Here is a 24,027-nt window from a genome sequence, read left to right as displayed (position 1 = left end):
TGATGTCACGTGGTTCTGCCCCTGATTTTTAGAAAATCACAGAATTCTGATTTAGGATAATCAACTATGTCGTTACTTAATGGGGCTTCCATTGGATTTTTTCCTAGGGGTCTATCTAAGATGTACCAATTTTTTGGACAGTTCCACAAAATATGTCTAAATGTGCCATCAGCACTGCATCTACTAAAACCTTTTTGGAGGGATGTCCAGGGATCAAGCAAGAAAAATAAAAGGGTCCCAGATACCATTACACTAGTACTCTTTAATTGTTTCCTGTAGTTAAAACCTTTATAGAACTCTTTGATGTGTTGGACCAAATTTAGTTTTCCGAAGAGGTAGTGATCTCAAGATCCACTTCCCAATTTGTAAGATATTTAGGCGCCGAGAGGGAACATGATGAAATTATTGATGTATATGCAGTGGAAATACTTCCTGGGACATAGGGGTCTGTGTTGCAAATATGCTCAAAATCCATAAGTCTCTTAGGGATTTCAGAATGTCACAATAGGGACGAGGTATAGTGTTTACTTTGCATATTTTATAAAAAGATTTCCCTAGGTCGTATAGTGTGTGTGTGTCTTTAAGAGATTCAAAAGACACAGAGTCTGAGGGGCATAAAAGGTTGTGGATTCCAAATAGATTAGAATGTGTCCACCTTGGAAAAACTACAAGGGGAATTCCAATCCGGAAAGAAAAAGTGGGAATGAGGGGATAGGAGTTTCCTAAATATTTTTAAGACCATCATATGCCTTAAAAAGTAGGAGGTGAGAGAACTGGGGAGACATTTACAGTATGGAGGAGGGAACAATAGGTGGAGTAGAGATAGGTGATATTATTTGAGAGTTCCAATTGGGAAATTAGTGCAACTTTGAAGTAGCTAATCATATGAGGGACGCTGAGACCTTTTTATTTTGATGTGACTAGTGTTTATCTAGCAACCTTCCGTCTTGAATTGCCCCAAATCAAAGCAAGGACCTTGGCATGGAAAAATCACAGAACATGTAAGGGCACCTGTATCGGAAGTACTGTAAACTAATAGAACAATTTTGTTAAGATCGTCCTTTTAACTGCCATGTTCCTTCCAAGCCAAGAAATATAGGGTAGCATTCCCATTATCTAAGCATTATCAAATAAACCAAATAGGGAGTTTGTTGAAGATCTATGTAAATTTGAAGTTGTCCCAGATGCCCTGGCATGCCCCTCGTGGGGCTGCAATGAACATTTTGTTATTTGTTTCAGGACTTAAAACCGCTCTTGTGGAAAGAGATGATTTTTCCTCTGGAACCAGCAGTAGAAGCACAAAACTGATCCATGGTGGTGTTCGATATCTGCAGAAAGCTATTATGAAGTTGGATGTTGAACAGGTGACCATTTTATACGGATATATAAATGTATACAATTTTGACAGTAATACATAAGCAATTATCTACTGATATCCATGAGGCTCTATGCAAGACTCCTAGAGGGCTACTGGTTATTCATGATGGAATTGGACATAACAATAATCAATTTTAAGTTTGGTTGGATTTTAATGTTTTATTTTATTTATTTCCATTACTTATATAGCAACATCAATTTACGCAGCGCTTTACATATACATTGTACATTCACATCAGTCCCTACCCTCAAGGAGCTTACAATCTAAGGCCGCGTACACACGGGCGGACTGTTCGCCCAACTTTGTCCGCTGAACAGTGTTTCAGCGGACAGTCCGCTTGTGTGTGGGCTTCAGCGGACAGTTTCAGCGGACAGTCTGACGAACAAAGTTTTTCGGAAATCCTGTAAAACTGTCCGCTGAAACTTGGTTTGAGCGGACAGTCCGCTCGTGTGTAGGCTTGTTTGTCAAACTAAGTCTCGCGCATGCTCAGAAAGAATTTACATGCCGAAGGTTGCATTGCAGTGTATAGGACGTCGTTTTTCTAGTCCCGTCGTACGTGCCGTTCACGTCATCGCGCACGGTTTCAGCGGACTGTTCGTTCATCGTGTGTAGTCAAGTCCGCTCATGCAAATTTTGAGCGGACTGTTTGTCAAACTGTTTGACGAACAAGGTTGGGCGAACAGTCCGCGCGTGTGTACGCGGCCTAAGGTCTCTAACTCACATTCATACATACTAGGGACAATTTAGACAGGACCCAATTAACCTGCCAGCATGTCTTTGGAGTGTGGGAGGAAACCGGAGTACCCGGAGGAAACCCACGCAGGCACATGGAGAACATGCAAACTCCAGACAGGTAGTGTCGTGGTTGGGATTCGCACCAGCAACCCTTCTTACTGTTGAATTGTAGCTTTCCAACCAAATTGATTCAATCTAGTTAGAGTGGATAAAACATTAGGGACCCATTTACACACTTCCAATATCCTAAAATACATGTTTGTTGGTTTCCGTCTCAGTGCAGCAGTGCAGTGTGCTTTAAAAAATATGATGTCTGTTTTTTTCCTTTTATTTTAGTGGGTGTGAAGGCCCATAGGAGTCAATTGCATTTTGATTAGTTGGCAACAGTTAACAAAATGCTTTGGGCAGTGGTTGTTAGCACTATTCACTCTAAATACTAATTTGAAAAATGCAATGTAAATGTGCTTCAATGCAAAAGGAAAATTAAAGTTGTTGCATAACCATTCATCTGCGAAATGCCACAAAAAAGTGCACCTCTGTGCACACACATGGACCTAAATGGGCTCTAAGGCCTCATGCACACACTGGATATTTGGTGTGTTTTTTTTTTTCCCTGCCTTTAAACGCCCCTGTGTGTTAGGCTATGTGTCCATACAGACATAGGTGTTTAGAGTAGTTTTGAGGCAGCGGCATGTGAAGGTAAAAAAAAAAAAAAAAAAAACACAGCCAGTGCGTTATTGCATGCAATAGAAATCAATACAGAACAAATTATCTTTGTTTCCATTGACTTCTGTGGTGAAACTCACTTTGATATGCGATGGATTACAAGCATTTGCCTGGAACGGATTATGCTTGTAATCCAAGGTTCCACTGTAGTTAACTTTGATATTTCTCAATCTCTACCTTTCCCTCATATTGATGTTAAATAACTAAATATAAATGCAGTGCCCCTTTTAATATACCGTATTTATCGGCGTTTTACATGCATTGGTGTGTAACACGCACCCCAAGTTTAGGAGGGCATTTTAAGAAAAAAAAATTACATTTAAATGCCCACCAATGCAGCCTTATCAGTGTCCATCTGCAGCCTTGTCAATCGTTGCAGAATGATCAGTGTCCATTTGCAGCCTTGCCCAGCGCTGTTTGCGGCAAGTAAATAGCCTTGACCAGCGCCGTGTGCAGCCTTGCCCAGTGTCATTTGCAGCACGTTTAAAGCGGAGGTCCACCCTAAAGTGGACCTTCCGCTCATTGGAATCCTCCCCCCCTCCGGCGCCACAATTGGCACCTTTCAGGGGGGAGGGGGGTGCAGGTACATGTACAGTACAGGTATCTGCACCCACTTCCGGGTTAGCTCTCTGCGGAAAGGGGCGTAGATTACACCCCTTTCTGAAATTCCCCCCCGGCCTGCTGGGAAACAAAACACACAGATCCCAGAGGCAGCGGGTCCATCCTTATTGCGCAGCGCGACTCGCGCATGCGCAGTAGGGGACCGGGAAATGAAGCCGAAAGGCTCCACTTCCTGATTCCCACACCCAAGATGGCGGCGGCAGCACCCGAGAGACGATCGAGCAGTATTTGTAGTTGCTGGCTTTTAAAAAAAAAAAAAAAACGGCGGAACTCCCGGCGGACTCCCGCTGCCGAGAGAGAGCCTGTGTACTCGTCTCACAGTCCCACCCAGTTTGGGCAGGACGCCGAGCCGAGTACACAGTACACTCGGCTCTGTCTTTTTTGGCAGCGCACTCTCCAGAGACAGCAGGGAGGGGGGATGGCGTGACTGTGAGCGGAGCCGAGCACTCGGCTCTGTCTTTTTCAGCGGCGCTCTGTATTTTCCAGCGCCGCTCACTCTTTTTTTGGTGCCGCTCGCTCTTTTTCGGCTCACAGACAGTGGGGATCGCCGTATAACACGCACCCCCCGATTTTAAGAGGAAAAAAGTGCGTTATACGCCAACAAATATAGTACATATCAGAGCTTTCTTAAACCATTTACAGTGATGATCAAATATTAAAGTACATGTCTTGGCTGAAAAAAAATAAAATAATTCAGTACATCTATGTATTATGTGTTTTTGTCTCTTTAAAACCATTACAAGTACATAAAAATACTATAAGCTCCTAATTTCTTGGTTGAGTTGGAAATGCTCCCTCTGTTACACTGAGATCCCAAGCAGTGTTTTCGACCCCGTGCCTTCCCGTCATATTATGATGAGGGGAAGGTGTTTTGCAGTCTATCAGGAAAGAACTTTAGTACAGCAGTGGCAGCATTGTCAGCTTCTACAGGAACTTTGGAGCATGCTAGATATATGGCAGATCAACAGCTATTATGTACTTAAACCAAACAATGTTACGCTTCACACAACTTAAAAAACTTAAATTGCGTATTTTTTAGGGAATGCTCAAAATTAGAAGTAGAATCTACACTTAAGACTCTGTTGAGAGTATCCCTTAATAAGAACCCGGTGGCTTAACTACTAAACTACACCCCCTTATCTAACGAAAAGAACTCTTTACTTAGACACTTACTCAGCATCCAAGGCCTGTATTCTGGCTTTATGGAAATGTATGTGGCCTCCTACAGTTTAGATTATGGAAAATCTCACCATGACTTTGAAGGAACAGGAAGGCAAGTATTGGAAGATCTGGACTCCCTATTTCTTTTATTGGGATGAGACACTACTGGCATCTCAATCTCCATAGTCTGTTGGAACGCCCAAGGATGAGTTGAGTCCTGTGGGGTGATCTCTTCTGGAGGGAACCCGCCTCCTCTTTTAGCCCCCTCTTTGTTTTGTTTCCCCCCCTCTTGGCATCTCTATCATCTCCTGGTTCCTTTCTATCTTATATTTGTCTCCTCCTTTCCTTTGTGTCTTTACTGTATACTATGTACTTTTGCTTGGTCTACGAGACTGATTTTTCTGTCTCGCATATAAAAATACACAAAAAATTGTTCTGGTAGTTTGCCAAGTGATTCTTTTGACCACCCCGTACCTTGTACTGTTGATAAAGCTTGGTGTGTTGCTCTCTGTTTTTTTCAGTTGACCTAGTAATTGTTATGTACTAGCATTGATGGGATATAATTTTGTATTATTTTGTATGGCTGGGCCAAATTCCTTGACACTTAAATAAAGAATAAAAAAATAAAAATAAAAATAAATAATTGTTATCCACTTTTCTCCTTGTATGCAACTTCTCATAGGAAATCACCCATCTGCACCTATGCCTGTAATTTTGTGTGCCCACCACCAGATGTGCTCTCACCTGGAGCCTATGACCTTACAATTTAGTAGAGTCATAAAGCGCTTATGTCATACACTCTGGACTATGTTATTTCCTCCCCAATATGTGGACTCCTCACTCTTCCTTGGTTCTGCAGTGTAATACTGTTTACAGACTCGCTCCCTTCTGCTCCTCCACTCAGCTACACATATAAGTTAAAAAACAGCCAAAATAGTGCTTTATCCATAAAAAGGTATTTTGCTCTAAAAACCATTTCAGCCATACACTCACTTTTTCATGGTGCTAAATGGCACCCGATATAAACAGCATATAACAATGTCTGCAGGTACTTTGTATTGTATGAACCGCACGTCCTCTTGCTCCGAGCGTTTTGGCGTCATCCAGACCCTTCCCTACGTGTTACGCCACAGGGTGACGTGGCTTCACTAGGGGGGTGAAATGCTTCTTCAAGCAGTGTTTTGGCCATTTTTTTCCCCCTGATATGTGTTGCTGAGCTGAGGATCAGAAGGGAGCGAGTCTGTAAACAGTATTACACTGCAGGACCAAATAAGAGCGAGGAGTCCACTTATTGGTGAGGAAACAAGATAGTCCACATGGGCTTTATGACCTTACTAAATTGTAAGGTCATAGGCTCCAGGTGAGAGCACATCTGGTGGTGATAACACAGAATTACAGGCATAGACACAGGTGGCTGATTCACTACAATAAGTTGCATATGAGGAGAAAAGTGAATAAAAAAAAATGACTATTAATATTATGGACTTTTGATTTATTTTGGTTCTAATTTTTATTTTATTTTTAAGTTGTGCGAAGCATGACACTGTTTGGTTTATATTAATTGGATGCATATGATTAAAGGGTGGGCACCTAACACCGAATAATAGAGGAAGGAGCACTTTATAGTTTGTTTAAATTATAATTTGCATAGCAGCTCACAAGGCAATTTGTTGATCAAGGTATTATGTATTTGTAGAATTTATAATGATATAAAACATAGGAAAAGTGCATGTGTTGCAGGAATATACTGAATGCTTTTTTATTTTGCTCACCTATACCATCATAAATTATTCCAAAACATGTAAGGATTTTATCATTAATGTGTGTATATAATATTTATAAATGTTTCTATGCACTTAATTATCTACATACAGTACGTTAACTCCTACACAGTTGCTTCATGTGATCCTTGACCAGGGTTTTGCTGTAATCTTCTTTGTAGTCATTACATAATATATACTTTTATCACACCAGGGCACCGATAATGATAACTCTTCTCTGTGTATTTTACAACAGTTTTTTTTAAAGCTATTTTTCTTTTTTCGTTCATTGTAGTAAAACAGCGGTTTGTGGCTGAGTTATAAAGAGCGTTGGCAAGCCATGTCATGACCAAGTAAAGGGGTCATTGAGTTTGTTATAAACAAAAATCGTCAATAGATTTCAAGTGACACATCCCTGGTCACTTCCTTCTTTCTAATCCCTGACTGTTAGCCTTGATGTCACAGCGCTGTATGAGCAACGGGCAGTGAGCAAGGCTTCATTGAAGTGGTCTGCAGCGGCCTCATCGTATGCGGCTCGCTGTATGCCAAAGAGCTTCTACCGCCTTAGTCATTTCACTTATGTTATCCTGCATTTATATTGTTTTTCTGTAGATAAAGAAACGAAAAATGACCGTTTTTACCTTATGACATTTTTAAAGAATGTACAGTTGATTTTTATTTGTTTTTCTTCAAAATCAAAGATTTTGATACGTATCGTCTTGGCAACGTGATGGGTTATTGTTCTGGATGGTGATCATGTTTAGTAAATAATCTGTTTAATCTTTAATGATCTATTATGGTTCCTTGCACCAGAAATACTGCATTCCCAAGAAGAATAAGAAGTAGAGACTCTTGCGGTTATAGTTTTAGATGGTCTTTTGGTCAAAAATATTTCTTCAACAAGGTGAAGGCAGAAGTATACCATCAAAGCACAGGAAAAATGCTGGACCCCCAGGAGCTTTTTGTCATAATCTGCAAGTAATTAAAGCATATTTGCTCATTATCACACACTTACCCAGCAAAGTGACTCATTCCAAAGCTGCAATGCCCACTCTCTCCTTGATGGCCGGTGCGTAACTCTCCCCCATGCATGTATTTACTTTGTCCTGGCACACGATCGTGCCGACACTGTACACTAGATACAGTCTGTTCTGTCCTAAAAAGCCTGCTTATCAGCATGCTAAATGTAAATGCCCTTGCACTTTTAAAGGTGAGCTCACAAATCCAGACTAATGTACTATAAATGCTGCTTTGTTTACATTCTGCCTTTTGGCAGTGAACATGCATTTATGTATATTTTTCCACGCATTAATGTGCATATCTTTAGGGCAGCCCATTCGTTTTATTGGGCTACCCATTGAATAGACATACCATCAAAGAAGTACATGTCGCTGTGTTTTTTTATTTTTTTAAACACGGTATGAAGTTACCATGCTGTTATGGCGCCCCCTGGCAGGTGACGTAGACTCACTTGAGGCACCCAATCAAAGTAGAATTTGGTCTTCACCAGAGCTCCTGATGATGGAGGTGGACCGGGAACCCTTATGATGTCCAGGCACGGGTCAAGACAGAAGACTAGTTAGGTCCAAGCAGAGGTCTATTCAGGCAACAAGGAAGAGCATATTCAGGTCTGAGGAGACTGGCAGCAGCAAGAGAATACGCGGGACAATCTGGGTCTGCTCTCTAGCTCTTAGGTAGCTCTTGGTATGATGCAGCCATATTCTTCTGGTCGGAGGACACGTCCAGCATCATTACTGGGAACTCTAGAAGTCCTGCCAGGGATTTTGTGAGTAACATTGGACGTCCTGACAGGAATTTTGCCAAGACCATTGGAAGTCCTTTCTGGGATACTGACGCTAGGAGCTCTGGATGTCCTGGCGGGTATACGAACAGTAGAAGTTCTGTAAGTCAGCAGGGACATAACACGTGTTGTGGTGCAATGGTAAACCACGTGTGTTAGTAAAGTCCATTGGGGTGCCATTAAGAATGAATTAGAACACGTACACAGATGTAAAGGGAGCCTTAAAGTATATGTAAACCCTTTTTACCTTGTAAAACAACCCATTTCGATATCATTTATCTAAATGAAAGGCAAAACATTTGTGTATAGATATAAAAAAATATATAAATAATTTTTTGTGTTTTTTGTCTTGTCTTTTTTTTATTTTTATGTGTTCACATTAGAGCTGCCACGACGCGTCGACTAAGAAAATACGTCGACGTGCGTGCAGGGCGTCGATGCGTCACAGTGGGGGCAGTGCTTAGCATCTACCGCTCCCCTCTGTGCCGCCGCCCCCCTCTTCTCCCCCTCCGTGCTGCCGTCCCCCTCTCTTCTCCCCCTCCGTGCCGCCGTCCCTAGGGGTGCAACGGATCGTCACCGATCCGTGCGCACATGCCGCGATCCGCGGAGCGCTCCGCGGTCTCGGCCTTAGGAGAGGCCGCGGCTTCGGCCTAGCTCCGAAGCGGCGGCCATCTTTCTACACCCAGGCGTTTACAATGTGATCGCTCCGATGGAGCGATCACTTGTAAACAAACCGTTTCTCTCTCCCCTCTCTGTACTGATCTGTGCAGTGGAGGGGAGAGGTCGGATGGATGCAGCCATCCCTCCATACCCTGCCAATACTCTGCCCGCCAATACTCTGCCCGCCAATGCAATACTCTGCCCGCCAATGCAATACTCTGCCCGCCAGCCAATACTCTGCCCGCCAGCCAATACTCTGCCCGCCAGCCAATACTCTGCCTGCCCGCCAATACTCTGCCTGCCCGCCAATACTCTGCCTGCCCGCCAATACTCTGCCTGCCCGCCAATACTCTGCCCGCCCGCCAATACTCTGCCCGCCAGCCAATACTCTGCCCGCCAGCCAATACTCTGCCCGCTAGCCAATACTCTGCCCGCTAGCCAATACTCTGCCCGCTAGCCAATACTCTGCCTGCCCGCCAATACTCTGCCTGCCCGCCAATACTCTGCCTGCCCGCCAATACTCTGCCCGCCAATACTCTGCCCGCCAATACTCTGCCCGCCAATACTCTGCCCGCCAATACTCTGCAATACTATACTCTGCCAGCCAATGCAATACTCTGCAATACTATACTCTGCCAGCCAATGCAATACTCTGCAATACTATACTCTTCCAGCCAATGCAATACTCTGCAATACTATACTCTGCCAGCCAATGCAATACTATACTCTGCCAGCCAATGCAATACTCTGCAATACTATACTCTGCCAGCCAATGCAATACTCTGCAATACAATACTCTGCCAGCCAATGCAATACTCTGCAATACTATACTCTTCCAGCCAATGCAATACTCTGCAATACTATACTCTGCCAGCCAATGCAATACTCTGCAATACAATACTCTGCCAGCCAATGCAATACTCTGCAATACTATACTCTGCCAGCCAATGCAATACTCTGCAATACAATACTCTGCCAGCCAATGCAATACTCTGCAATACAATACTCTGCCAGCCAATATAATACTCTGCAAGCCAATGCAGTACAATACACTGCCCGCCAATACACTGCCCGCCAATACAATACTCTCAAGGTTATCCAAAGGATTAATTAGCTAATCAAAAAAAAAACCACTAGATTCATTAAAAAATAAAAATAAAAATAATAATCGGATAGTCTTTGACTAATCGAAGAAATAATCGATAGATTAGTCGACAGACAAATTAATCGTTAGTTGCCGCTCTAGTTCACTAGGAGTGAAGAAACAGCAATACACTGATCTTCTCAGTGAATGGCTGTGCAGGGGGAATGTCAGCACAATGCTTATTATTGGAGGACAAGCAGGGTGTTCTCCCAGCACAGCCAGAAATCAGGAGGACTGGTAAGATCCCCAGGTATTTCACACAAATTAAGCAATACAAAGAAAACGGGATACCTTTTAGCACAATGACATTGTACAGCAGGCATATATCAGGAATATGAAATGGGGTAATAAATTCTTTAAGAGCAATATGTCTGTAGACCAGGACTCAGGATTGAGAAGGTTCTAGGAATCCTTCTACTTGTGACTTCTGCTTTTCACAGTTGGCTCTCTGATATCACATGGGATGGGGGATGGGCAGGGCATAGCTAAACTCGCATGGAGGCTGCCTTTTTCAGGAATTAGTAATTTGTTTCTTCAGTGGATATATGAGTGCATTGAAGCACAGAAGCCATCATTCACGGCTTCTGGCAATGAAGGCATTGAATCAAATGGGTGGGTGGAGCAGATGGTGCTTTTTTGTTCTTAGCCTTGGACTACAGAAATATTGCTCTCTATACTACGCACCATGCTGCTTCACTTTACAAATCTTTTTTGTTAGTAGTAGTCAAATCATCTGGGACTTTTGGTTTCCGGACATGTGAGTCTGCAGGCTAGGTAGTGCCAGGTACCCAGACTTGTCCATCAGAAAACAATAATGGCTATTTTTTGTTTTATACATTTCCTTTATAATTCTGCACAACTAAATTGCACTATTCAAAGTATCCTTACTCCTGAATATTTACATCCCTTTAAGGAAAAATGTCAGGTTGTAAATATGGGATACCACTGCTGCCATTTAAGGTGGAAAGTGTTTGCTGAGAAAGTGTTTGGCCATCTTAATGTACCTGTTGTGAAAGTTCAAAGAACTTTGTAAGCCTCCGAAAATCTGAGATTGGGAGGTGTGAGACTTCTGGTTAAAATGTATTTCCACGTTTGCTGCAAAATTGGCATAACGCCTACTATATTTGTTACATATCCCTGTTCACATACCATAACTTAAAAAAAAAAAATTCAGCTTACCATTGTTAGATGCTCTATTACTGGCCATCTAGCAAGGTAAAATCTTACATTGTTCTCTTTGTTTATAAGTAGGCTGGGCAGTTGTTATTGCCATAATTAACCCTGTTTGTACTATTCAGGCAGATCTACCTTTATCAATTATAACTAGAGTTGAACACTGTCTGTCCTAACAAAGGGTTTAAAGGTGTAGAGACTGGCCTTGTATTCTATGTTGTTAAGGACAGACTTGGGACAGACTCACTCTGACATTGTTCAAAAAGCCTTGCAGTCAGCCATGACACCTTCTCCTGAGAAACATCTAAAAAGGGTAAGAAATATTTAAAAAAGAGATGTAAGTATGCATTGTGGATGCGTAAACAGGTACACAGCACACACATAGATGGGCTTCCTCAACTGTAACTGCAAGTTGGAAATGTGCTTTAAGGTTGTTATTGATCCTAGGATACCAGAAGAAAGCAGAAGAACCTGAGGTGTGACCATACAGAGAAAAACGAGTTGAGCACCAAATTAAAAGTTGAGGAAGCTATGGAGTTTTTGTTTTATTTGTAGTGTAACAAATGAAGGTAATTAAGGAATTTGTTACTCCACCAATTTGAAAATTTTAATACAATATTTCCCCGACTTTGTTGGCTCTCTACTTGTTTTCTCTGTTTTAAGGTGGATGTTTTGAGGCTTTCATTCGGATACTGTGTTCATTATCTAGTGAGATTCTGATCTGGAACAAGCATGCCGCTACAAAGTGTCAGGACACCAAGGGGTCTATTTATAAAAATAAAATTGCATAGCCATTCCTGCATCGAATCTACATGTACAGTTCTGTGTGAATGAGGCAAAATTTTATGTTCTTTGGACTATTTCATCTGCCTATAAAAAAAAAAAAAAATGTTCTTTTTATTATAGGCAGTATTAAAATACCACATTATGCTCAATAGTTGGCGCTGAGAAACATAGGAAATACATAAGTGTTTAAAACGAGATACAATGTAACAATTCTAGCGAATGATAGAGAAAATTAGAAATTAAATGTAACCAATGGTTACATTTATTCTGTAACTCCCTCTAGTGTTCTGTAGCTTTGTTGCATGGTATCTCTTATGCCATCAATTGGCCATAATGCAGTATTTTACTACTGCCCATGATAAAAGAACATTTGTTCAGAAGAGAAAATAGCCTAAAGAACGTACATTTTTCCCCAATGTGCATGGAATCAATGTGCTGGACAAATAGCAATGCATTTTTTTTTTTATAATTGGAAATACTAGTGTGTACATGCCTGGTCCAAGTCACTAACTCACCATGTGGCATAGCAAGAATAAGGATGATGGCACTTAAAGAGGAAGTAAACCCTGGTGGGTTTTACTTCCTCTTTATTTCCCTGCAAAGGTAAAGCATAATGCCACACTATGTGATGCATAGTAGCCCATTATGGGTCACTTACCTGAAACCGATGCCCGCGATGTCTCCGTTGTCCCCACTAGCAGGGAGAGTTCATCTTCGCCCCTCTTCCTTCCGGGGCCACGAACTCCGGCTCTGTGACTGGCCGGAGCTGTGGGACGTCACTCCCGCGCATGCTCGTGGGAGCCACCAGTCACGGCATTACCCCTATTAGAAACGACACGTAGTCATCGGCGCTCAGCTTTTTAGTAAGTATGTCCTAAACCGTGGAGGTTTAGGAGATATTTCAAGCACCTACAGGTAAGCATTAATATAGGCTTACCTGTAGGTAAAAGTGGTTGTACAGGGTGTACAACCACTTTAAAGCAATTGTAAAGGTAATCTTAAAAAAAATAACCACATATCTATAGTCACCTGCTCTGTGCAATGGAATTGCACAGAGCAGCCACAAACTTCCTCTTCTCGGGTCCCCTGGCAGCACTCCTCTTTATTCAGTGCCCCCATGGAAAACTGCTTTCCATAAGGGCACTTGTGCGTGCTCGCTCAGAAGCCCCACTGTCTGTGTCTCACCCCTGCTCTCTTTTCACTGGCTTTGATTAACAGCACTTGGAAGCCAATAGCTCCCGGTGCTTCAGCAAAGCCAGTGAGACTGGGAGTGAGGTGAGAGAAGAGAGAAGAGCTGCAAACATGCACAGTGCTGGATGGAAGAAATAGGGGGGCGGGGTGAGGGGTGATGCTGATGCCTAAACATTTTTTACCCTAAGGCAAGGAATGCATTAAGGTGAAAAATATCCAGGCTTTAGAGCCACTTTAAAAATGAACCTTCAGTAACAGATCAACAATGACAACTGTGAAGTATGGTGGTGGGGGCATTATGGTTTGGGGCTGCTTTGCTGCGTCAGGGCCTGGACGGATTGCTATCATCGAAAGAAAAATGAATTCCCAAGTTTATCAAGACATTTTTCAGGAGAATTTAAGGCCATCTGTCCACCAGCTGAAGTTCAACAGAAGATGGGTGTTGCAACAGGACAATGACCCAAAGCATAGAAGTAAATCAACCTTCACCTGCACTGTGAATGTTTACATGGTGTGTTCAATAAAAACATGGTAACATTTAATTCTTTGTGTGTTTATTAGTTTAAGCAGACTGTGATTGTCTATTGTTGTGACTTAGATGAAGATCAGATCACATTTTATGACCAATTTGTGCAGAAATCCATATCATTCCAAAAGGGTTCACATACTTTTTTTTGCACCTGTAATATGATCCTCATATTAAGTTATTCGAGTTGAGTGAATGCAGCCCCATAGAATTGGCTTCTAAAATATTTGGTTGTGTATATTAGAGGTATTATCACCCAGAATTCTCAGGTTATAGCTTTGCACTCTATGTGAGGTTGTCTCTAGAATGATGGTTTTCTGAATACAACTCTAATTCCAAAAGGGTTGAGGCGCTGTGTAAAATCTACATAAGAACAGAATGCAATGATTTGCAAATCTCATAAACCTGTATTTTATTCACAATGGAAAATCGAAAACATTTCTGAACAGTTCTGAAATTGTTCAAAAATGTATAAACGCAGCGTTTCACAGATTGGTGAAACTTTGCCCATCTTTACTTCAGAGACACCCTGATTATATGAGATGCCCTTTTTACACCCAATCATACTGACCGGTTGCCTATTAACCTAATCAGTTGCAAAATGTTCTTCCATCTCTTCCTTGTTAGTACCACTTTGATAGATTTTTGTTGCCCTGTCCCAACTTTTTTGAGACAAGTTGCTGCCATCAATTTTAAAATCACTTATTTTTTTCCTAAAATTGTAAATTTTCTCAGTTTAAACATGTTATACCTTTTATATTTTCTATTCTGAATAAAATAAGTGTTTGAGATTTGCAAATCATTGCATTCTGTTTTTATGTAGATTTTACACAACAGTCCAACCTCTTTTGGAATTGGGGTCGTAATTGTATTTGACACTTGGAGTTGTTTTTTTAGTTTAAATTGATCTGTGTGTGGTTGGGTATGCATATCTGTATCCCTACAGAATAATTTTAATCTTGCATTCTATTTTTAACACTCTTGTTAGAGCGCCACATGCAGAAAACAGAAGGCCTTTTGGTGTCCCTTTAAATTTCAGTGGTTTATAGCTCTGTGTTTCATTTAATACGCTCTGATAAAAAAAATAGAAGGAAATTATTTCTCCATGGCAGAAAGACTGTAACAAATTGAACAAGCCCCTCAGAGTCCTAAATCTTTATTAAATTGTAGCTAATTGTATTATTGACAAGTAAGCTGACAGGCTTATTGTCCCCTGATGGCATTCATTGGTTCATTTACTGCATCTACAAGTCCGCCAAAGGCTGTGTGTTTTATGAATCAATTTAACTGGGATGGTATTTTTTTTAATTTATTTTTTTCAAGCCTTGCTGATGGGCAGGATAACACAATCTGATTCAGACTTTACAGAACTGGGATAGTCATTGAGGTTCTTAGATTTTTGTACTTTGGTCCCTTATAATCTCAATACGCTCTATTTTAATATGCCTCAGCTGATGCATTAAAGAATAAGTTCGCCTTTTAAAAAAAAAAATATTAAAGGCGGGAGTCCGCCGTTTTTTTTTTTTTTAAAGTCAGCAGCTACAAATACTGCAGCTGCTGACTTTTAATATAAGGACGCTTACCCGCCCAGCGCGCCCGCGATGTCGGCACCCGAAGCCGATCTCTCGATCGTCTCTCGGGTGCTGCCGCCACCATCTTTGGTATGGGAATCAGGAAGTGGAGCCTTGCGGCTTCATTTCCCGGTTCCCTACTGCGCATGTACGAGTCGCGCTGCGCAATAAGGATGGTCCCCGCTGCCTCTGGGATCTGTGTGTTTCCCAACAGACAGCGGGGGACCCGCAGGAAGTGGCGTAAATATCCGCAGATTCTGCGGATATCTATGCTGGAAGCGGGTGCAGATACCTGTACTGTACAGGTATCTGCACCCCCCTCCCCCCTGAAAGGTGCCAATTGTGGCGCCGGAGGGGGGGAGGGTTTCAATGAGTGGAAGTTCCACTTTAGTGTGGAGCTCCGCTTTAAATGCACATCTTTTTACAGGTAAAAAAAATTAGAATTTACTTTGTTTTTTTATTGGGAGTCTGGAAAGCATTGCACCCACAACCAGCAGATTGTGGGTGCTATGCAGGACTCTTGCAGACTCTTGTGTGTCAGCTGTCTACAATGTATGGCCAGCAGTTACCCATTAATAGGAAGCATCAATGAACTACCACATCGCTCAACAAGGTCATTGAGAACTACAACCCGACAGCCGCAAAGGCTGCCAGACCTTGTAGTTTCCTATTCAATGAACTCTGTGAATGAATGATGGAGCCCCACATGGCCACGTTCCTTGCAGATTGTGACAGAGAGCCGGGAAGAAGATCCCCCTTCTGTCACAACGGGGAGCCAAGGGAGGGTTTGCGAGGACCAGTGGATTTGTTAAATGTTACACCCTGAATATGGGTGTAACATGTTACAAAAGGTGAACTTATCCTTTAAAAAAATCAAGGAAAAATTAAATAATTTTGACAAATGATGTTTACTGCTTTTCTAACAGACCAACACAAATAACATATCCTAAGGAGCATATGCAAGTGCATGTGTGTTTTAAATGAGTGACTGACTTACCACCAGTGAAAGTTTTTGAAAGTTCCATCTACTGCTTTATAAATCTGTCTTTAAGACACTCAAGCATAGCAATTTATTGCAATTTTTCGGGTGAAGAACTGCTATTTAAGCAGAAAATGCCCGTAAAACGCTCAAGTGAGGCATTTCTATTGAAGTCTATGGGGCCAAAAACGCTTGTATTATGTCAAAAAAGAAGCTCATGTACTTTTTTGAGCGACAGGCATTTTGCTTCAGGCGCAGAATACTCATGCCGCGTACACACGAGAGGAATGCCCGACAGAAAAAGTATGACTGAAGCTTTTCATCGTATATTCTGATCGTGTGTATGCCTCATCTGACTTTTTTTACAAAAATTCTGACGGACCTAGAAATAGAACATGTTTTAAATATTCCCGATGGAACCAATTCCTATCAGGAAAACCGCTCGTATGTATGCTGTTCCGATGGACCAAAAACGACGCATGCTGTGAAGCACATATGAGACGGAAGCTATTGGCTGCTGGCTATTGAACTTCCTTTTTCTACTCACGTCGTACGTGCTGTATGTCACTACGTTCTTAACGATCGGACTTTGGTGTGATCATGTATACGCACAACCGCTTCAGCGGAACTCCTTCTGAAAAACCTTTGGAGTTTATTTCAGACGGGAAAACCGGTCGTGTGCATGTGGCATCAGATGTGAACAGAGGACATTGAAATGAATGGGATTTGGTTTGTTGAGTGTTTTAGAGCTACAAGCTTCAAGCAGAAAATCGCTTGGGTGTGAACAGGGCCTTAGTGACAACCCTCCCATCAGTGCCTCCCATCAGTGATAGGCTGTGCTAATGTATTAAATTTGCATTCTTTCTCAAGCAGGCTTTCTCCAGAGGTTTCTAGGGGTTCTTTGAGCATTGAGCAATTTTTACCTCTCAGATAAGTAACCAGTGACACCAATGATCTTTTTTAGCTATCTGTAAGGATTCTTCCCACTAACCACCAATATAAGGAGCTTTCTTTTCACTGATCCTCACACTAATGTAACATGAGTTGTAGCTTTAGTAATTATTAGTAGGGGTTCCCTGAGACCATAAATAGATTTTAAGGGTTCCTGGTTGTGTTAAAAAGGTTGAGATGTTCCACAAAAATATATTCAAAGTGAACAAGTCCATACGAATATTTTTTTTTCAAAAGGTTTTTTCCGTGCTTCTTCTCAACAACTTTCCAAACATCCCTCCCGCTACACCAAATGGAAATGTCCTCACCCTTTTATTTTATTTTTTTCAAATATAAATTTTATTTAACTCCAAAGGGAAAAAGGGTCCCCACATTACAGAAAGAATATGCATAATATCACAGCTTGGGTTAAGTACAATTACAACAAAATGGGGCAAATCTCACATATCACAGTATATCCAGACATAGACAAAGGACAGTGTCCAGAATTTGTGTAACGTCCAGAGCTATCCCCGCTTAACCCAGGACACTCCAGAGGTGGAGAGGGTAGGGGTCCCAATTCCCAACTTTCCTAATTTTCCTAAAGAACGTTAGAGAAGGGAAGAAACAGAAATGTAGGGGAGGGAGAGAGAGAAGAGTATGGGGGGGCGGGGGGGGGGGGGGGGGTGAGACACGACGGCAGCCAGCGGGCCCATGCTGGGGCTGATTCTCAAGGAGCCCAAGACAATAGGAGACGGTAACCTTCACTGGAGTAGACAAAGAAATTCCATTTGTCCCATGTTTTTTTTAAAACGTCTTGTTTATTTTGTGACGTGAGGACAAGATTCTCCATCCTCTTTATCTCCTCAACTTTTCAAATCCAGTGTGCGATTGAAGGGGGAGAACCTTGCTTCCAGTACAAAGGAATGCAAGATTTTTCTGCATTTATTAGGTGTCTCAACAAGGACTTTTTGTATGTCTTAACCGAGATTCGAGAATGGTGTAGGAGGAAGAATGCAGCCTCCTCTGGAATAGGCATTTCTGTGAACTCCTGTGAGATATGACGGACTTCACTCCAGAAGTCCGATAGTCTAGGACATGACCAAAAAATGTGCATCAATGTGCCCTCCTCCTCTCTGCCCTCACCCTTTATTTTACCTTTTCATAACGAAAATGTAAATAGTGATTGAGTTCCATACCAACTTCTATAGATGATGTGCATCCCCTTTGGAGTTCTCTTCAGTCTCTCCTCACTGTAAAAAGATGTTAAAAATTAAATATCAGAAAAGATAACAATTTATTATGAATTTATGACTACATTGTCCCCGGTGGACAGGGCGAAGTACATGGGGGTGGGGGGGGTAAGCGGAGCAGAGCTGGCTGAGGCAAAGTGGTGTCCTGGATGCAGTAACACTGTCACTACCCCTTTACACCTGAGGACCGGGGAGAGAGTGTCATCTTGCTTTGAGGAGTACTACAAGCTTTTTAGCTTTTCAGGTCACATCCGTTTACTAAAATCGTTAAAAAATGCATGTAATCCACTCACGTCATGCCAGCTATATAGAGAACAATATGGAAAAACAAGAAGAATACCGTGCTACCTAACACACCACTAACGTGAAAAATAGGGCTGCAGCTAAAATTGTGAGATACACACAAACCAGTAAATATAAGAAGACAGAAACTGCACAAAATCTAACAAATAATGATAAAAAATAAAAAATATAAAACTATGTTAAACCAGTGAATCAATATCCGTGATAAAACCAAAGTGATCTGAGTACCATGAAAAACAGTGAGGAATGCAAAATGTAAAAAATGCAAAATCTAAAATGAATCGGAACAGTCCTAAATAAATAGTCCAATAACAATGATCCAGTGATTAATCATATTAAACTAGAGTTTAATATAAATTAAATTGCACTCCAAGCTGTCTCTAGGGCTAGTGTTTCCCAACTCCAGTCCTGAGTTGAGAAACACTAGCCCTAGCGACAGCTTAGAGTGCAATTTTATTTATATTAAACTCTGGTTATACTGATTTACACTATAGCGAGCCTCTTTCCATCTCTCGGGGGTTCTGCTTGCTGCTTGCCCTGCATATTCGGTGGACTGAGGCATCCTGGCTTGCCCTTGGTCTAAATCATGGAGGGGAGTAGTTACTGGATTGATGACCGGACATCGATTTATTATACAGGCTTGTGCAAGCTTGCCCTCTTAAGCGTGTATTTTATGTGGTGATGGATCACATCAGGTGGTGTCTCAATCTTCTCTTTATTTCTTCTGTTATTTAGGATAGCTCATTATGAGATGGTGGGGGGGGGGGGGGGGGGTTATTTACGAAAAGCAAATCCACTTTGCACTACAAGTGCACTTTTAAGTGCAGTCTCTGTTGATCTGAGAGGGACATGCAAGGAAAATAAAAAACAGCATTTTAGCTTGAAAGTGATTGGACGATAAAATCAGCAGAGCTTCCCCTCATTTCAGATCTTCCCCTCAGATCTACGGCTGCACTTGCCGTGCACTGGTAGTGCAAAGTGGATTTGCCTTTCGTAAATAACCCCCAGGGTGTCATAGGGTTTTTGCTCCGCTATCTTACTCACTAGGAGCATTTAGAGTTCCCCCCTGACCCCTACACACGTTTAATAACTCTCTAGAGATATGGTTTTTGGACATTGTACCCATGTAACTGAAGGCCTGTTTCACAGTACATTTTGGGGTTGATTTACTAAAGTCAAATAGACTAGACAGATAGTTGCTGCAAAGCTTAGTAAATTAGGTAAAGGTTCTCTTTGCAAAGAATACCCAATCACATGCGAGAAAATTTAATAAACAGCATTTTTGCTTGCACTGATTAGATGATGGAAGTCAGCAGAGCTTCTGTTAATTTACTAAGCTCTTGAGCAACTACACTTTGCAGAGTGGCCATTTGGACAATCAACCCCTATGTTTCAAGTTATTTGCTTTTTAACATGAGCTACCTGGTTCTAAACATACTGCAATACCCCTAGAGCCATATTATGTGTATACCTAACCATTGTTGCACTACGTGCTCCTCTATGTCACATCATAATGTGTACTGACCTTGTTTTGTGACTGTTTCCTGCCTGACTTTTTAATATTAATAAACACTTTAAACAAGAAAGGTAATTCTGCTGCTCACTATGTTAGTGCCCGTTGAGCATGTATCTTCCTGTGTGACTAAGATCTGCCCCAACGTGTTTCATCAATGTAACATTATCAAGGGTCAGTAATCAAGAAAACAACTAACCTGTTTACACCTTCCCCTGATATGTAGCTGGTGAGTTTTATTCTGATTGTTTTTTTTTTTTTTTTAACTTCAGCTAGTATAAAGCTATCTGGAAGCAAATCAAGACGACAGAAGGTACACTGATAGTGTAGTAATAACATTAATCCAATATAAAATAAAGATAAAATGCATTCACAAAAGGAAAGTGTCAGACTTGCTCATCTGTGGCCCAGAATTGTTTCCCCGTTATCCAGTCCAGAGGGACCCTCCAGCCGTGGCCAGCGTCAGGAGTTGTAGCCGAAAGCTGTCCAGGATGCTAGGATTGGCTCGGTTAAACCCGCTGATGCAGTGTGCAAAGCTGCAAACTGAATCCCTCTGGACTGGATAGCGGGAACAACTCTGGGCCACAGATGAGCAATCTGACACTTTCCTTTTGTGAGTGCATTTTATCTTTACTTTGTATTGGACTAAAGTTATTAACACACCATCAGTGCACTCGTTGCTTGGTTGTTTTGCTTCCAGATAATTGGCGGGTTTTCCCAGTCCATTTTTATGAGAGCAGCAAGATGGTTGCAATATCCCTATTGGATTTATCCTTATCAGATCTATGTCTATTTACGCTGTGGAAATGTTATCTTTTTTAGCTTAAAGCTATGATTTTGTTTATTGATAATGTAACTGAATTCTCTCTGTTTTTCAGTACAAACTTGTAAAAGAAGCTCTTCATGAACGTGCCAACCTGCTGGAGATTGCTCCTCATTTATCTGCCCCTCTGCCTATTATGCTGCCTGTATACAAGTAAGGAATTGAGCATTTAAAATTTGTATTTAAAGGAAGAGTTTATAGAAGAATGTTCAGTTTTGTGGGAGTGCTGGTGAATCCATAACATGCCAGATCCTTCTCCTTTAAAGTATGTTATACAGCACAGTGCTTGTGCTGTATAATTTGGCCCCCTGTAACGCCTAAAATAGCTGGCTGATCCTGCATAGCTATGCCCTCCCCCCTGTAAACTGACCATGGTATATCATGGCGGCTGAGCCCTGACACTGTGGTCAGTTTATGTGCTATCAGCCGCAGCCCTGCTCTCTGTCTCCTTTGTCCAACTCACCCCATCCCCTCCCTGCCTGTCAGCTCTTGCCAGTCCCCCCCCCCCCCCTGCTGGAATACCTTTTATAAACTACACACAATCCCCTCTGTTGTAAAGCCTCCTATGCTGCAGTGTATGTTCTTTGTAACAAAAATGCCTATTACTACCTGAATTCACAACGTTGATCGGTAGTCACGTGACTCCTCCAGGCTCCTCTCCTCCCCGGCTGACGTCACAGCTCTCTCCTCCTTTCCTACCGACTGACATCAGCGTGGGAATTTAAGCCCCTCCAACTATAGTTGTCAGATCGGGAGAGGGAGCCTCGAGGAGTCACGTGAAATCAGGTAGAAATAGGCATAATTTTTACAAAGAACATACACGGCAGCATGGAAGGCTTTATAACTGGGGGGATTGTGTGTACTTTATTAAGAGGTTTAACAACCACTTTAACTCTTTTCTAGATTCCCAGACTGATCCTCATCACTGTGGCTAAAAACTCCTAAGCGGGTCATACACTAATAGATTTCTTTCATTCATTCATTCAAATGGTGTGGATGAACAAATTCCTCTACTGGGCTGTTGTATTTTGACAGCCACTTGCAGCGGCTGTCAGAATATCCAAACAGTGCCTGCAGCTTATTGGGTGCAGTCACTGTTCTGTCGACAATTTTTGCCCCAGCCCCCTTGACAAAAGTTGAGTAATCTTGAGCAGGCAGGGCCACCCTTGGTTAGAATTTTAGCTAATTCAGAGGAATCACAAAAAAAAATTGTGCTATGCTAAGCAAATAATTATGGTTCAACGATTAGTGAAATACCAAAAGAAGCTATTTCACATTAAATCATTACAAAACATATAAAAGGGGAAAAAATGTAATCTTGTAACTCCCTGGCACACTGTAGGGCACACAACTTGATCGAAGCTCAAATGCAAAGCCACCCAATGATGTCAGATTATTCTCACATTAGGGGTAGAGAGGATCCCCAAGGCTGGTTGCCATTCAAAAAAAGCATAAAAGAAGGGCTGATGTAATTTTATTACAAGAAACCCACTTTTGTACAGCCCCAATACTTTGACAAATCATAAAGTCAATTTTACTGTACAACTTATAATTCTAAATCCAGCTATCTTTATAAAAAAACTCAATATTATTTGAAACCCACAATGTATTTAAAGACCCAGATAGTCGCTATTTGATATTAAAAGGTACAATAAAAGGGCGTATGATTACCATTGCTTCAGTATATGCACCGAATGAAGCACAATCACAATCATTTTATTCACACTCACATGATAATTTTGCATGTCTAGACTACACCAGTCCTAGCCAAATCCTCAAAAGCATAAATTCATTCATGTCCTTGGTCAGACCACCATATTGTCTCCTTTACAACTTTGCAAATGGCGTATAAATGATTCCCTATTGACTGACCACATGATTACACAGCAGCTATCAACTCACCTAGAACACTATTTTGCACATAATACAACTCCAGACAGCTGCCCACAACGATATGGATGGCACATAAGGCAGTCATGAGAGGTAATTTAATCAACATAGCATCAGCAAATAACAAAACAAAACAAAACTAGCAGATATTAAATCTCTTACCAAAGACTTGGATCATTCATACTATAAACATAACCAATCCCCTTCTAGAGACCTCCTAAACCACATTAATGAGAAACACGTAGCCTTAGACACATTAACAACAAACACGGAGAAGGCCCCACGATGGACCAAAGCAAGATTTTTACTTTACAGTAACTCGTCTTCCACAATTTTCGCTAGAAAATTAAATTGGTCCAAAAAAACTTCGCCATTTCTATAAATTAATAAACACATCAGGTAACCCAATTTCCCACCCCAAAGGAGTTATGGAAATATTTTTATAAAAAACTTCTCTCCACTCCTCAAACATTACCTAAGCAATCGTCCTTACATTGGCTTGAAGATATTTTACTACCCACTCTTTCTAACCAGCAAATTGAAACCCTAAATGCCCCATGTTCAGATATAGAAATTAATAGAATTATAGGTCCCTTAAAAACCTCTACAGCTCCAGGTCCTGATGGCTACTCTACAGCATATTATAAAAAAAATGGCTTCTATTTTAACCCCTCACCTTTTCAAATTATATAACCATATTCTACAAGGAAATCCATTCCCAACTGAAATGCTTTTAGGAAATATGTCCCTCTTACCAAAACCTAATAAAGACCACTCTATCCCACAAAACTATCGCCCAATCTCAGTCATAGATAATGATCTAAAAATATTCAGTCGCATGCTAGCAGATGGACTAGCTTCAGTTATTTCCCCCTTAATCAATCCAGATCAATCCGGATTTATTCCAGATAGGCAAATAACACAGCGTAAGGTTAACAACAAACATTATTCAAGACTCTAATTTACACTCTCAATCAACACTCTTACTTAGTCTCGATATCCATAAAGCTTTTGACAGCGTTAGCTTGTCTTACTTAGACTTACTGCCCCCCAGATATGGCATATGTAAAGAATTTCTACATGGTTTCAAAGCTTTATACCAC

The 24,027-nt window shown here is 41.4% G+C and overlaps 1 protein-coding gene across 2 annotated transcripts in view; it reads left to right on the top strand.

Moving 5' to 3' along the window:
* Window positions 1–24,027, top strand: part of GPD2 (glycerol-3-phosphate dehydrogenase 2) — a 256,583-nt gene that overhangs the window by 75,179 nt on the left and 157,377 nt on the right. For both annotated transcript variants that reach the window (XM_077447659.1, XM_077447660.1), the window contains exons 4-5: window positions 1,240–1,364; window positions 21,090–21,187. In XM_077447659.1, the coding sequence (XP_077303785.1) occupies window positions 1,240–1,364; window positions 21,090–21,187 (223 nt within the window). The remainder of the gene's footprint in view (window positions 1–1,239; window positions 1,365–21,089; window positions 21,188–24,027) is intronic.

Source organism: Lithobates pipiens, unplaced genomic scaffold, assembly GCF_037356315.1.
Source record: "Lithobates pipiens isolate NorthernLeopardFrog02 unplaced genomic scaffold, aLitPip1_a1.2 Scaffold_22, whole genome shotgun sequence".
NCBI classification, from domain to species: Eukaryota; Metazoa; Chordata; class Amphibia; order Anura; family Ranidae; genus Lithobates; species Lithobates pipiens.
The sequence above is the reverse complement of the archived record's forward strand: the minus strand, read 5'-3'. Positions and strand labels throughout refer to the sequence as shown.